The sequence below is a fragment of the Panulirus ornatus genome, chromosome 7, assembly GCF_036320965.1.
Source record: "Panulirus ornatus isolate Po-2019 chromosome 7, ASM3632096v1, whole genome shotgun sequence".
In the NCBI taxonomy this organism is placed as follows: domain Eukaryota; kingdom Metazoa; phylum Arthropoda; class Malacostraca; order Decapoda; family Palinuridae; genus Panulirus; species Panulirus ornatus.
In genome coordinates, this window is record NC_092230.1 from 45,779,428 (window position 1) to 45,795,758 (window position 16,331).

The 16,331-nt window shown below is 40.9% G+C and overlaps 1 protein-coding gene across 15 annotated transcripts in view; it reads left to right on the top strand.

Moving 5' to 3' along the window:
• The window catches only part of LOC139749597 (transducin-like enhancer protein 4), a 169,403-nt gene that overhangs the window by 58,485 nt on the left and 94,587 nt on the right, over positions 1 to 16,331 (top strand). For all 15 annotated transcript variants that reach the window (XR_011712996.1, XM_071663694.1, XM_071663695.1 and 12 more), the window contains exon 5: positions 6,170 to 6,232. Coding sequence is in view for 14 of the 15 variants with exons in the window: in XM_071663694.1 (XP_071519795.1) it covers positions 6,170 to 6,232 (63 nt within the window). In the remaining variant the exon portion in view is untranslated. The remainder of the gene's footprint in view (positions 1 to 6,169; positions 6,233 to 16,331) is intronic.

The following is a 16,331-nucleotide window of genomic DNA, read 5'->3' on the forward strand; positions in this document are numbered from 1 at the left end:
TGGGATGGAAGAGAGGTGATGGGATGGCGTGAGGAAGAATGGGACAGCGAGGGAGTGATGGGACTGTGAGGTGTGATGGGACAGTGAAGAGTGATGGGACTGTTAGTAGGTGATGGGACCGTGAGAGGTGATGGGACTATGAGTGGTGATGGGACTATATAAGTGGGGATGGGACCGTGAGAGGTGATGGGACTATGAGTGGTGATGGGACTATATAAGTGGGGATGGGACCGTGCGAGGTGATGGGACTATGAGTGGTGATGGGACTATATAAGTGGGGATGGGACCGTGCGAGGTGATGGGACTATGAGTGGTGATGGGACTATATAAGTGGGGATGGGACCGTGAGAGGTGATGGGACTATGAGTGGTGATGGGACTATACAAGTGGGGATGGGGCTGTGAATTATGATGGGGCTAAATTCAGGTAGGGAGGGAGGGAGCAGCAGGCAGGTTGGGAGCGCCACACGTATATATATATTTATATAACACAAAGACCTCACTGGGTCTCCCCCGGTGGCCTCTCCTCCCCACAACCTAAATATTTTTTCCCCTTGTCTCCCCAGTGACACTTGTGGAACTTTATGAGGCCTTGTGAGTGTTTGTGAGGGCAGGGGGCAGGCTGCTCCCTCCCTCCCTCCCTCCCTCCTTGGGAGAGAAGTGGGTGAGAGTAGGAGAATGTGAGAGACGGGGAGAAAGAGAGTGTGTGAGAGAGGAGAGGGTGTGAATGGGGTCTGGACAAGGGAGATGAGGGAGAAAATTGTACAAATGATTTTTTTCTTCCCTCAGTAGGTGGAACGTGGTGGGTTTATTTATATTTTTTTTCCTGTCTCCTGCACTACGTTTTCTTGTAACACCGTCACAGTAGCTTGCAATTCCGTCGTCACATTTAATACCGTCACATTTAGATGGATCGTCACATTAATATCCTTTCATAACACATTCACATTCACCTACGCACAGCACATCTCCACCCTATTTGTAACGCTGTTACGCAACACCGTCACAGTAACTAGTCACACCGTCACACCAGTTAGTAACACCGTCACGCCAGTTAGTCACGCCGTCACACTTTGGTAACTTTTATTCCCTTAGTAGCAACAGCATCGCCAACATTAAATCATGATCACTACCATTGTCGCTCTTACTTGTTACGCAGTGTGTGACAGCCGTTACCGTCACATGTTACGGGTGACTGACATTGTTACCACATACAGAAAGACTTGCATTAGGCTTGGGAGATATTAGGTCAGTGAGGTATGTGTTAACACCCCCGTCATCACTCTATGGCAACACTGTGTAAACAACATCAGCTGGTTCATCAGATCAGCTGATCAACCCGGTCAGCTGATCACCCGGTCAGCTGATCAACCCGGTCAGCTGATCAACCCGGTCAGCTGATGTGGTGGGTGTCATGCTGTTATGACCCCTTCCGTACGAGGACATAGAGGTTAGATTGTATCATATATTGTCTTATCTTGGTATTTAGTTTTTTTTTTTATATGTTCTGCGAAAATATAGACATTTTGATAACATTTATATTATATAGATTTTATTTTATACGTTGGAGGTTCCACTCATGGAGTCCACATCAAGGCTGGACTGAAATTGAAATAGAAGTTTATGAAAGGGAAAAAGAAGATTGTGTTCGTAGTAGCAATGTTTATTGTTATATATATATATATATATATATATATATATATATATATATATATATATATATATATATATATATATATGTATATATATATTATCCCTGGGGATAGGGGATTAAGAATACTTCCCACGTATTCCCTGCGTGTCGTAGAAGGCGACTAAAAGGGAGGGAGCGGGGGGCTGGAAATCCTCCCCTCTCGTTTTTTTTTTTTTTTTTTTTTTTTTTTCCAAAAGAAGGAACAGAGTGGGGCCAGGTGAGGATATTCCAAAAAAGGCCCAGTCCTCTGTTCTTAACGCTACCTCGCTAACGCGGGAAATGGCGAATAGTTTAAAAGAAAAAAGATATATATATATATATATATATATATATATATATATATATATATATATATATTTTTTTATATCATACTTTATATTGTGTATAACTTGTGCAATGTAACAAATCTTTTTTATTATATAATAAAGTTCGTACGCTCTTGTGTTGATATATGATGCAATTTACCCACGGAGATCTTTGTTTTTTTGCTGTATGTTTTGTGAATATAAATTGGTTGTAAGATGGCGGTATGTTGTTTATATCGGGTGCAAGATATATATATATAGGGGGAGGACTTCTGATGATGGATGGGGGAAGAGCGAGGGTAGGAGGGGGTGTGGGGAGATGGGGTGGGGGTGTGGGGAGATGGGGGTGGTTACCAGTTCGATGGTTGTGGGTGTGGGTGTGTTTGGGAGGGTGATATTGTGTTGGGGTAGGGCGCACAAGAGGGGAGAAGAGATGTGGGTTGGGGAGTTAGATGGACTACCACGCCACAGGTTGTTGGGGAGGAGGGGAGATGAGGGAGGGAGAGAGAAGACGGAAGGGGGGAGAGAGAAGGGGAGGATAGTAATGACGAGGCTACTGGGCTATAGATTATAACAACCTCCGTGTTGTACATTGTTATAGATCTTATGATTATGTATATCTCTCCTCCCCACCCGAATGGGGTTGTGGGGAGGGGGGAGAGTGTTGGTTTATCAAGCCAACTGAACGATAGGGTTGCTTTGGGGAGTTGATTGGCAGCAACACAGTGCAGTAACTGCTGGCCAATAATATGTCAATTATTTACGCCATCATTATTTATAGCCATACATCATATGCAAATTATTCACGCGCTTCACTCCACGTGGACACATTGGACATATTTCATGGTGTAGGTTTGGGGGGGCGGGGGAAGCTAGGGTTCCTGCGTTAGCTACGCTGGTCAACCTAACCAAGTTAATTATATATGAATATGTTGATTGCTGCCTGATGGTGACGTGTGTATGTGTGTGTGTGTGTGCGCCAGACGTAAACACTGGCTGGCGTCAGCCATTTATTTACGTCTGGTTAATTATAGGTTATTATTGTTATTGTTATTGTTGTTGTTTTTGTGTTAATTACGTCTTGTTGGCTGCTGCTGGTCGGGTATAGCCGGCCATGTTTGTGGGGGGGGGGGACCAGAATCGAGAGATTAGGCAACACGTTCTCTCTCTCTCTCTCTCTCTCTCTCTCTCTCTCTCTCTCTCTCTCTCTCTCTCTCTCTCTCTCTCTCATATATTCCCCCCTTGGTCGCCGTTTCCCGCATTAGCGAGGTAGTGTTTCGTGATAATTAATCGTGTTAATGATTAATGGTTTATTGAATTCACTGCAGAATATTGGAACTGGTGCTGAACATAACAGGATGGGTTTGAAGTATTGTTTACACAGAGAGTGGGGCTGTTACAGTGGCTAGGGTGGGGCTGTTACAGTGGCTAGGGTGGGGGGGCTGTTACAGTGGCTAGGGTTGGGGCTGTTACAGTGGCTGGGGTTGGGGCTGTTCACATCATCAGGGGAGACACAAGAGAGAAATATAACAGTCAGTTGATATACATCAAAGAGACGTAGCTAGGACGCCATATATATATATATATATATATATATATATATATATATATATATATATATATATATATATATATATATATATATATATATATATATATTGTATTTCGAGATAATGAAGCTAAGGGGTAGTTGAAATTACATTGCGAACCCTGGCTGTCATTACGCGAATGATTTACCCCGCCGTTGGTAACACTGCGCCGCTGTAGGGGGGGCCTCCATCGTGGGGGGGTGTTGGTCTCCTGGTTTGGGGGGTGTGGGATGCCCCCCCTCCCCCCAGACCCGTCAATGGCTGGTGGTAAATATTATTGCAGCGCGTGTGATAACGCCATTAATTGAACGATGAGGAAACGAGGTATATTGTAATTATTTTTTTTGAAAAAAAAAAGAATATCGCGCAAAAAAAAACATACATATATATATATATATATATATATATATATATATATATATATATATATATATATATATATATATATACTATGAATATGGTACATAGGCTTTTATTACCTGATTGATGAGATGGACTCTGGACACACACACACACACACACACACACACACACACACACACACACACACGTTATTTCCCAGTAATTAAAATAACGTCAATGTTTTCAAAGCTGGTCTTGGTGTGAAAGCCGATTTTAAACGTCATTTTGAACGACGGACATTATTATGAAAGCGAACGACAATATTTCCATCACTGTTTCCCAAGACGAAGATATATTGACACCATCCCTAGCTAGTGATAGCCCTAGTTAACCCAGACCCTGGCTAGTGATAGCCCTAGTTAACCCAGACCCTGGCTAGTGATAGCCCTAGTTAACCCAGACCCTGACTAGTGATAGCCCTAGTTAACCCAGACCCTGGCTAGTTATAGCCCTAGTTAACCCAGACCCTGGCTAGTGATAGCCCTAGTTAACCCAGACCCTGGCTAGTAGAGGCCCTAGTTAACCCAGACCCTGGCTAGTAGAGGCCCTAGTTAACCCAGACCCTGGCTAGTGGAGGCCCTAGTTAACCCAGACCCTGGCTAGTGGAGGCCCTAGTTAACCCAGACCCTGGCTAGTGGAGGACCTAGTTAACCCAGACCCTGGCTAGTGATAGCCCTAGTTAACCCAGACCCTGACTAGTGATAGCCCTAGTTAACCCAGACCCTGGCTAGTGATAGCCCTAGTTAACCCAGACCCTGGCTAGTGATAGCCCTAGTTAACCCAGACCCTGGCTAGTGATAGCCCTAGTTAACCCAGACCCTGACTAGTGATAGCCCTAGTTAACCCAGACCCTGGCTAGTGATAGCCCTAGTTAACCCAGACCCTGGCTAGTGATAGCCCTAGTTAACCCAGACCCTGGCTAGTAGAGGCCCTAGTTAACCCAGACCCTGGCTAGTAGAGGCCCTAGTTAACCCAGACCCTGGCTAGTGGAGGCCCTAGTTAACCCAGACCCTGGCTAGTGGAGGCCCTAGTTAACCCAGACCCTGGCTAGTGGAGGACCTAGTTAACCCAGACCCTGGCTAGTGATAGCCCTAGTTAACCCAGACCCTGGCTAGTGGAGCCCTAGCTAACCCAGACCCTGGCTAGTGGAGGACCTAGTTAACCCAGACCCTGCCTAGTGGAGGCCCTAGTTAACCTGGTCCCTGGCTAGTGGAGGCCCTAGTTAACCCAGACCCTGGCTAGTGATAGCCCTAGTTAACCCAGACCCTGTCTAGTGATAGCCCTAGTTAACCCAGTCCCTGGTTAACCAAGGCAGTGGTGAACCACACTGCTCCATTAATGCAAGTATGCCAGCGCGTCTCACACACACACACACACACACACACACACACACACACACACACGCTACACCATACCCGCCACGGTCGCCTCATGCCACCACCTGGAGATCCCTCGTCCCCGGGTTAGCAGGTCGGCGCCACACGCGTGCCCTCCAGCCTATCCGAGATCTCGTACCACAACCCATCAGGTCCAGCCACCACCCACACACCATTGTCACCATCATCCAAAATCACTATAACCAATATTATCATACAACGTTGTATTTGTGTACATCCTTCATTAACTATTGTGTATTGGTGTAATTGTATTCACTGTATTTTCAACCTTGTATTTTATTCACTAACCAATATATTATTATTATTATTATTATTATTATTATTATTATTATTATTATTATTATTGTGATAATTATTATTATCATTATTGTTATTTTTATTATTATTATTATTATTATTATTATTATTATTATTATTATTACATAAGTACTATAGTAATGTATGATAAACACTAAGTTACATAGTGTCAGCAATGAAGAATTCTGTGAGAAACTATTTGTCTTACTTAGGAAGAGAGAGAGAGAGAGAGAGAGAGAGAGAGAGAGAGAGAGAGAGAGAGAGAGAGAGAGAGAGAGAGAGAGAGAGAATATATTTGATAATGAAATATATGAATGATTTAATGAGCTGTCAAGTAACCTTTTAATTAGTTTGTCTCGAACATTTGATGGCTTTCAGTGGTGTAATGTAGATAAAATTTGTATATATACATATATATATATTTATTTTTATGATACATTTCACCTTTTTTCTAATGCGTATTATTTCTCTTTGTTTTCATCAACAGACAGAAATTGCGAAGCGGTTGAACGCGATCCTCGCCCAGATTATGCCATTCTTGTCCCAAGAGGTAAGTTCGTATTACCAGAATTACAGTTTTGTGATTAATCAAGTCATTGATTAATCAAGTCTGATTAATCGTCTGATTAATCAAGTCATTGATTATTCTAGTCTGATTAATCAAGTCATTGATTAATCAAGTCATTGATTAATCTAGTCTCATTGATCAAGTCATTGATTAATCTAGTCTGATTGATTAATCAGGTCATTTATTAATCTAGTCTGATTGATTAATCAGGTCATTTATTAATCTAGTCTGATTGATTAATCAGGTCATTGATTAATCGTCATTGATTAATCAAGTCATTGATCAATCTAGTCTGATTGATCAAGTCATTGATTAATCTAGTCTGATTGATCAAGTCATTGTTACAGGTCAGGTCATTCGTGTGATCTGGGGTTGTTTCATTAACCTTGTTTCGTAGATTAGGGGCTCATTGATCAGGTCATCGTGTCGTTGATCATCATGTTGATTAGGTCAACTTGTTATTAATCGAGTGATCATGTCATTCATCAGGTCATCGTGTCATTGAGCCAGGTCATCATGTCATCATTGATCATGACCACGTGTAGTTGATCGGACGCCAACGTCTCTATTAATCAGGTCACTTGGTCATTGATCAGGTCATTAATCAGGTAACTTGGTCATTGATCAGGTAATTTTGTCATTATTGATAAGATCAACGCGTTATTGATCATTTTCTCATTATTGATCACGTTACTGTGCTATTGATCATTTGATTGTGTCATTGATCAGGTCAGTGTATCATCATTGATCAGTTTATAACTGACCAGGTCACCGTGTCGTTATTAATCTAGCACCGTGTCATCATTAATCAAGCACCGTGTCACTATTGACCAGGGCAACGTGTCATTGCTGATCACATCAGTGTCTCAATATTGATCGGGTCAACGTGTCATTAATCAGGTCACCTCATCGTGACAACGTCTATGTATATATATATATATATATATATATATATATATATATATATATATATATATATATATATATATATATATATTACGAGGTGGTAGACAGACCCCGTGCGTCAGGTCACAGTGGCTTTCATAAGGTCACATTTCTTTTGCTTAATCATGTCGGTTAGATAACCGTGGTATAGATCGCTATCAAGATTAATCGCTGCTATTAATGATAATCATTGTCTCGTGTGTGTGTGTGTGTGTGTGTGTGTCAGACCCCCCCCCCCCCTTACTTAGCTAGAGCGTTTAGATGAAATGTTTTATAAACACGTACACACTAATGTCATGTAGCCAGCCTCTTGTAAGTATAGAAGATAGAAATAAACTTTTTTTAATTTGATTTAATAATAGTGAAACATGTGAATAAATTGAGGGGTGTCAAATGGAAATATTTGATAGAAAACGGGATGTATGGCTGTTGCTAGTGTTGATGACATATTTATATCCCAATTTATATATATATGTCGGGTAATGTTGTTGTTAATATACACGGGATAATAATGTTGTTGTTAGCAATGCGTCTATAAACACATACAACAACCATGGTCATTAATAACCTATTATTAACCTCATAATTAAGGTCATTATTCATTAACTCGCGAGATATCCTAATCGTTAATTGGTTAACCCAATTTCACAATCGCGTGGGATTGGAGGAAGCTAATACAGGCTTAGCTTTAAGCCTCAGCTATGTTAGCTTTTCCAGCAGCTGTTGTTATAGCTTTGTACTGAACCACGACCAGCGTATAGCTTGATGTATTGACAGTTTATGTAAACAATTGACTCCTGTAATTACGTATGTATATCTTTGTTGATGAAATATGTTAATTAATGAAATATGTTAATTAAATGTTAATTAGGAAGATGATCCGTGTGATATTTGGCTTAAGCTAATGACCTGATCCTTAGCTTGGGAAGGTCAGGGGTTAGCGTGGCTAGCCTGGAGTTAGCTTTATTATTAGCTTTACTAATAACTAGAAAACTTTAAGTAGAGAACGGTGTCGTGGAGCATAGGTAGAAAACGTGATTGATTTGTCGTTAGCCAATGAGAACATGGATGGTTTCGAGAGAATCGTAATTAAAAGAACATAATTCATTTTTGGAGAACGAATAGAGAACATTACTTAGAACACAAGAAAACATAATTGATTTATGGATAATCGCAGAGAACACGGAGGGTTTCTTGAGAACCACAAGGAGAGAACATGACTGATTTTTGAAAACTACAGATAGAGATTATCATGTATTTCTACAAGTAGAAACCCTGCCTGGTTTCTAACAGTAACTGAGCCGTTTTCAGAGCATAGCCTTCCATGTGCCACCATGTTAAATTTTTTAGCGCAATGATGTGAAATTCATTTCCCCATGTTGATTTGATTGCCTCACCATGTTAAATCTATTGGACCATCATGTTAAATTTCTAGCGCCATGTTTGATTTGATAGCGTCCCAATGTTAGATTTATTGTACCGTCACGTTAAATTCATCGCTGCAACATTTTGCATTGGTAGTGGCTTGTTAAATGTATTACATCATCATGTGGAATATATTACAATACCACTTGACATTAACTGTATCGCCATGTTAAAATTCCCTCTTTCCACCTCGTTAATCTTCTCGCGCCATGTTAAATTTATCATGCCATCATAATGAATTTATTACGCCACTAAATGAAACTCAATACGCTACAACGCTGAATTGATGACGTCACCATGTTAGATGTATTACGTCACCGTGTTAGATTACGTCACCATGTTAGATGTATTACGTCACTGTGTTAGATGTAATACCCTACCATGTTAGATTACGTCACCATGTTAGACGTATTACCCTACTATGTTAGATTACGTCACCACGTTAGACGTATTACCCTACCATGTTAGATTACGTCACCATGTTAGATTGATTACGTCACCACGTTAGACGTATTACCCTACCATGTTAGATTACGTCATGTTAGATGTATTACGTCACCATGATAGATGTATTACCCTACCATGTTAGATTACGTCATGTTAGATGTATTACGTCACCATGTTAGACGTATTACCCTACCATGTTAGATTACGTCACTATGTTAGATTGATTACGTCACCGTGTTAGAGATTTCTAAGCTCGGGCTGTGCCATCTAACACACCACCTGGTTTGGGCAGCTGGTGTTAATGAAGGAGATAAAGGTGTTAATGAAGGAGATAAAGGTGTTAATGAAGGAGATAAAGGTGTTAATGAAGGAGATAAATTATACAGGTCAACAGCTTTGTTTAAGACGTGTCGAAATTCAGTGGTTTGAGCAGCGTTGCCATGTTATGGGGGAACGCAAGGGAGAGACACGTTTCTAGAAAACGCTGAATAGAAACCATGGCTGATTCTTAGAGAACCACAAGAGAAGTATGAGTAGAGAACATGTATGACTTAGAGAACCACGAGTAGAGAACATGGATGATTTAAAGAACACAAATAGAGAATAGGTATGACTTAGAGAACCACGGGTAGAGAACATGGATGATTTAAAGAACACAAATAGAGAATAGGTATGACTTAGAGAACCACGGGTAAACATGGATGATTTAAAGAACACGAATAGAGAACATGTATCCATAGAGAACCACGGTTAGAGAACATGGATGATTTCGAACACTTCAAGTAACGTCCATTACATAAGATGCCATAAGTACAGACCAAATCAGTTAAGCAGACGTTGTTTTACTGTATTAATACAATCTTGTATTGAGCCACGTGAGCCAGTACATCAGAGTGGGGGGGGGGGGGCATGTATTAGGCTCAACACCCCCCCCCCCCCCCCACCACCACCACCCACCCTCCACCCCCACCCTCAAAAAGGCTTGGTGTTTCTTCGACACATAGAAAACGAGGTGTGTGTGTGTGTGTGTGTGTGTGTGTGTGTGTGTGTTGACGGTGGCTGGCTGAGCACGGCGGTAGTACGACCCTTGAGCACGACTGCACGACCCTTGAGCACGGCGATAGTACGACCATGAAGAGTCTCCAGGTCAAAGGTCATCTTCCGTTCATACCTGTGGGTCGTATTGTATTTTCGTGCACGAGTCGTACCGTCGTGCTCGGTGGTCGTACCGTCGTGCTCGGTGGTCGTACCGTCGTGCTCGTGGTCCTACCGTCGTGCACGGTGGTCGTACCGTCGTTCTCGGTGGTCGTACCGTCGTGTTCGGTGGTCGTACCGTCGTGCTCCGTGGTTGTACCGTCGTGCTCGGTGGTCGTACCGTCGTTCTCGTGGTCGTACCGTCGTTCTCGTGGTCGTACCGTCGTGCTCGGTGGTCGTACCGTCGTTCTCTTGGCCGTGCCGTCTTGTTCGGTGGTCGTACCGTCGTGCTGTGAGAGGTCATGTTGCCAACGCTTCTTTTCTTCAAAGGACATTATAGACGGCCATGTGTTTGTGGTGATGGTTACAGACGACCTCAGCGTCTCGGTGACCTTATCAAATCGTAGGTCAGGAGAGGTCAGGGGCCAGGTATGGCCTTGACCCGTTGGTCACTGTGGTCACTAAGTGTGTATGTTCGCATGATGTGATGTTTGGGGTTTATTATGCAATCACTCCGGCATGAGAGCTGAAGTAAGCCATATGGTGGGTCAGGGGGCGAAGGTTCTGGGAGCATTGAAAAATGTGTGGAAAGAGATGTCGTTATCTGTGAGGTATAGCAATCCCGACGGTGTTGTGTGGTCGTCAGGCATGGCTTCAGATGGCAGTGTACGGAGGAGTGTGGATGTGTTGCAAATGAAACGTTTAAGGACTTATATGATATGATGGGGAGATCATCGAATAAAAACGATAGGGTATGAGAGAATTGTGATAATAAAAGAGCATGGCTGATGCTCATATAGTTAGGACTTATGAAAAGGATGATTAATGGAAGGTTCAAAAAAGGATATATTTGTCTAGAAGTGAAGGGGACAAGGAGAAGGGGGAGACCAAATTGGAGTTGGAAGGGTATTTAGTTCTCGGGTCCTGAACATGCAGGAGGGTATAAGCCGTGCACGGGATGAGTGAAATGGAGCGATGTGATATACAGGGGGCAACGTGTTGTCATTGGGCTGAACCAGGGCATGTGAAACGTTCGGGTGGAACCACAGAAAGATCTGTGGAGAGGGAGCTGTGATTTCGGTACATACATATGACAACAAGAGAATGGACGTGGGCGAATGCGGCCCTTTGTATGTTCCTGGCGCTACCTTGCTGCGCAGGAAACGGCAATCAAGTATATACATATAACACACACACACACACACACACACATACACACACACGTTATTTATCTGTTCCTTTTATAATTATTTTCCAACATTATAGTGGAGCCGAGGAGTCGAAATCTTTGGGGATCTTGTGGGATATTGGTTTTACGTATTTTCTCAATTATAGATTATAGATATTACTTCCTGCTCTGTGTATAGATTATTGACTTTCTCTCTCGTTAATATGTATTTAACTGTTGTTTCCACAAGTGTACAAAGGACAGGCTTACAAAACCTCTTTAATGGGATCAGTATTTTTCTCTTGCGTATTGAAAATAGACATTACTCTCTCTCATGATATATAGATCATAGATTTCGAATAGTTTGATAGATAGATAGATAGATTTTGTTAATGATTAATGACCCAGTGCCCAGCTTAGCATATTGCAGATATTCGTAGATCTTCTCTTATCTCATCGTTTTATAGATATCCTTGGATCTTCCCTTATTTAAACGTATTATAGATATTCTTGGATTTATCTAAACGTGTTATAGATATTCTTGGATCTTCGCTTAATACGGAGAGCCTCAAATTTGATATATCATTTGTACGTATGCCCAGAGGTCATCTCCTATTTACGTAGTTCATCTTTGATGGCGACCTGCCGTGGATGGGATGCGGAAGCGTTTCATCAATAATCACGTGAAGGACAATGACGGTGCGTCCAGTAATGCCTGAAGTCGACTCTGACGTCAGACTTCAGTCAAGGTGTTGACGAGGACACAGACGTAGACTTTCAAGAGACGAGATGATATGCGCATTCAGGAGGGTGAGAGGCGTGTGTGGGATAGAAGGAATTGGAGCGATATGGTATAGGGGGGGGAGCATCGCGCTCTCGATGGGCTGAACTAGGAAATATGAAGTGGGTACATGGCAAGTCTAGAGTGTATGTGTGCAAATAAGCCCAGCTTTCCTCTATTCCTGACGCTACCTCGCGAGGGCGGGGCCACCAGTTCGATGTAGAAAGAAAGAAAAAAAACAGGACACTTACTCCTCGGTCATATAACTTTCAAAGTTTCGGAAGGAGTTTTCGTCGAGTTTGGATTATAGAAGTTAGAAGAAATTCCCGGTGGTGAGGTATAGATAGATTCTGGGATGTGTAATCTTTACCAAGGTATACCAGAAGGAAAATTGAGTCCAGCGGTCTGTGTTGATTATGTTTTTGAAAAAAAAAAGAAGAGTTAAGTGGTGAATATTTAATGAGAAATTGTATCCAGGAAGGACCTCACGCTTGTCCCAGATCCCAGGTCCTGATCTGTTGTCTTACCATCTTTTTCCTGGTGGATGGCCCACATCCCAGCATCCTTGCTTATCTTAGAGAGTATTATTATGTAAATCAAGAGCAAGATTCCTCCCATTACTGTATCCTGTAATTGCCCTGTACCTTCCTGACTCACTGGCCGTGATAGCATTATCTGCCACTTTGTATTTTGCCTGATAAGGGATCATGACTGACACTTCCTTGTGTAGCGTTATATCTGGTGATCTCTATTATACATATCTGATGTGGGGAGGGAGAGGGTCAAGTATCCAGGGCGTCCCAGGGCGTCCCAGAGGGGTTAGCTAGGCGTCCGGGGAGGGGGAGGCGTCTCTTGTGAACGTCCCAGGGATAGAGCCAGGCTTGCTTCCCAGGGGTGTGGTTGCGCTGGTTCATGGATGAGTGGGCCTGGGTGTGGCCCAGGGTAGGGTGGATGTGTTACCTACAAGGGGAGAGGTGTGACGACAACATGCATGTATTCATCATACAAGTGAGAGGAAGGGAGGCCATGCTTAACAAGCCAGTTCGATACCCCCCCCCCCCCCGCGATGTAATGAACTCTGGTCGTACACGAGATGGATGGACTGGCTTGTTCTTGGATTACCGGAGAGCATTTGACGCTGTCCCACTCAAGCAAGAGGTTGGGAAAGAAGGTGGATCATCCGAGAGGCACCGAGGAGAGGGGTAGAAGACTCCTCCTTCGTTGGATCGTAAACTATCTTAGTTGAAGGGAACAGGGAGCACATTTCAAAGAATCTTTTTTTTCCAAGTGGGTTGGTGTTCTCCAGTGGCGTCCCGCAGGGTTAGTCTTGGGGCAGCTGTTATTCATGATCTAAGCTAAAAACGCTTAAACTGAAGACTAGGTTCACGCAGGTCTTTAGATGGTGCTAAAGGTATGAGGAAAAAAGTGAGGAATGTGACCAGGAGTGCATTAACTTCGTCAAGCTCCAGTGATGGTCAAATACTTTTGTGTTGACTGTCAAGCCAAGCAGTTGCAGAGCAGTTGAAGGTGGGGACACAGTGGAAAAGGGTCTATATAAAACTAAGATCTAACTGGAAACAAACTATATGAGTGAGTATTAGAAGTGGCTTGTGGAAGGTCGACACAACACCCAATCTATTATCAGAACACCATTTTAGAAGAACTGTTAAAGAGAGTAATTATCCGCTAGGTAATACTAGAATTACAATGAAGTTTATGAATATGAAACTGTCCAGTCAGCCTTGTATAGGTTAGGTGGGATCTAATCTAGAATATACATCTTAAAGCGTTCACCAGGTGGGACCACAGGACATAAAATTTAGTGATGCTGTGTGTGTGTGTGTTGGGGCTGATGAGTGCAGCAGAGGGGGTAAGCGTTCAATGTCTTGGGTATGGATGTTCCATTTTCGACATAAGGGGTCTTGTGATATGTTGAATCGGTGTTTGTAATGCTGGAGAGATGAGTGATGGCTAGAACTATCAGACGAGAAAAGCATAACTCATACCTTCCTGGGGAATTTAGTTTCAGGTGTGTGTATATCTGGTGGGGTTGAGTTTAAGATGGGGATTATGAGGTGGTTGTTTAAGTACTTGTCAAATCGTTTAGGTGTGTAAATGTTCTTGTCATGTAGATTTTCATGGGTGGGTGAATTCTAAGTAGAAAGTTTGTTGTTCATGATAATAGTAGCTGTGAGGAATATTGCTTATAAAGTATTCCATATTAGTAGATGTGGTACACTTGGGAAATATACTTTACACGTGTACTTCATACGACACCCAGCTCTATACTTTTTATAAAGTAATTTACATATTCTTAGAACTAAAATGCTAAAAGATAATAGGAGGAAGTGGCACATCATAAAAACCACTGAAGTGTTTTGAAGTGTATGTATATAATATTCATGAACGTCTTCTTTACAGACTCTTGGGTAGTATATTCAAAGTCACATTGAGTATTAGTCCAGATGGTGGGTGGTTGTGTTTAGTGGTAAAGGTTGTAGGGGATGGACTGTGCCATCAGGTGTGTGTGTGTGTGTGTGTATGGGGCTTTCTTGTGCTGTATCTGTGTTAGGATAGATGTTTTGTCTGTCAAGATAGATGGTGTGTCTGTGTCAGGATAGATGGTGTGTCTGTGTCGGGATAGAGGGTGTTTCTGGGTCAGGATAGATGTAGGGAACCAAATTAGATAGTCTTAGAGAGAGAGAGAGAGAGAGAGAGAGAGAGAGAGAGAGAGAGAGAGAGAGAGAGAATCTTAACATTTTTAAAAGTTTCCCGCAAACGCGGGAGACAGCGACAAAGCAAAAAAAAAAATATATATATATATATATATATATATATATATATATATATATATATATATATATATATATATAAAGAATTGGCTAATTGCCAGGTTATTAATTTAAGGAAAACTGAAAAATGATGAAACATAATAAGTCAGTCAGATAGGAGGATTTTTATTAGTGAAATGCGAATTATTTCTTTTTAACTGGAAGTTAAAAAGATATAATTAACAATTTATATTAAGATTTTTTTAATGATGCAAATGACATTGTAGGATAAAGGTAGCTTACCCTTTTTTTGTGGAATTATTTGATATTACTGATGTTCAGTATGAGAAAAAAAGTATCAAAAGTTTTTTTTCCTAGTCGGTTAGGTGAATACGAGAGCTTAATAAAACAGGATTTTATTATCATTTTTGTACAATGTGAAAGATGAAATGTAACCAACTTTTTTTTTTTACTGCAGTTGTTGATTTTGGAAAAGAATGATATTAAATCTTCTTTGTTGGATTTACTGAATGTAAAAATAGAAATTTTATATTTTTCTCTCATAATTACATCTAGTTTAATCAGTTATTTGTTAGGTTTTTTAATGTGAAAAATAAAGTTTTATAACTTTTTGTTAGCTTTGTTGAACAAGAAAACTAAAGTTTGGTAACTTTTTTTTTATTTTTGTTGCATATGAAAGTTAAAGTAGTATAACTTTTTGATTTGTTGAATAGGAAAAAGAAGTTAAATAAACAGTATTTTCACATTAGCTTGGACACATTATAAAGGATAGGTTAATGATGATAACTTTTTTAACTGTGAATGTAAAGGAATTATGAAACATAATTATGATAATGTAGATTAGCTTTTCAAACTTTTTTGGTATTGGATATTTAAAAAAGTTATCAGACTGTAGTAAAAGTGATGTGATTCTGTGCATCAACTTTTTAAAAAGTTACTTAAACTGTAGTAAAAAAATTGATGTAGGTTAGTGCACACATTAACTTTTATTATTTTTTATTGGGTATAAGAATAAGGGTCAGAATGAACTGGGAAATGATACTGGTTACACACTTATCTTTATTATATGTAAAATTTTACACAGGGATCAAAATGAAATTAGATTTTAACAGGAATCAAAATGTAGTTCATTTTAAACAGGGGTCAAAATTGAATTGAGTTCTAATCAGGGATTAAAATTAGATTAATAAACAGGGTTTAAAATGTAATTGAATTTTAAACACGGGTGAATATGTGGTCAAATTTTAAACTGGGGTCAAAATGTACTCAAATTTTAAACAGGTGTGAATATATAGTTGATAGGTAAATACATAGAATTTATTTAATAAT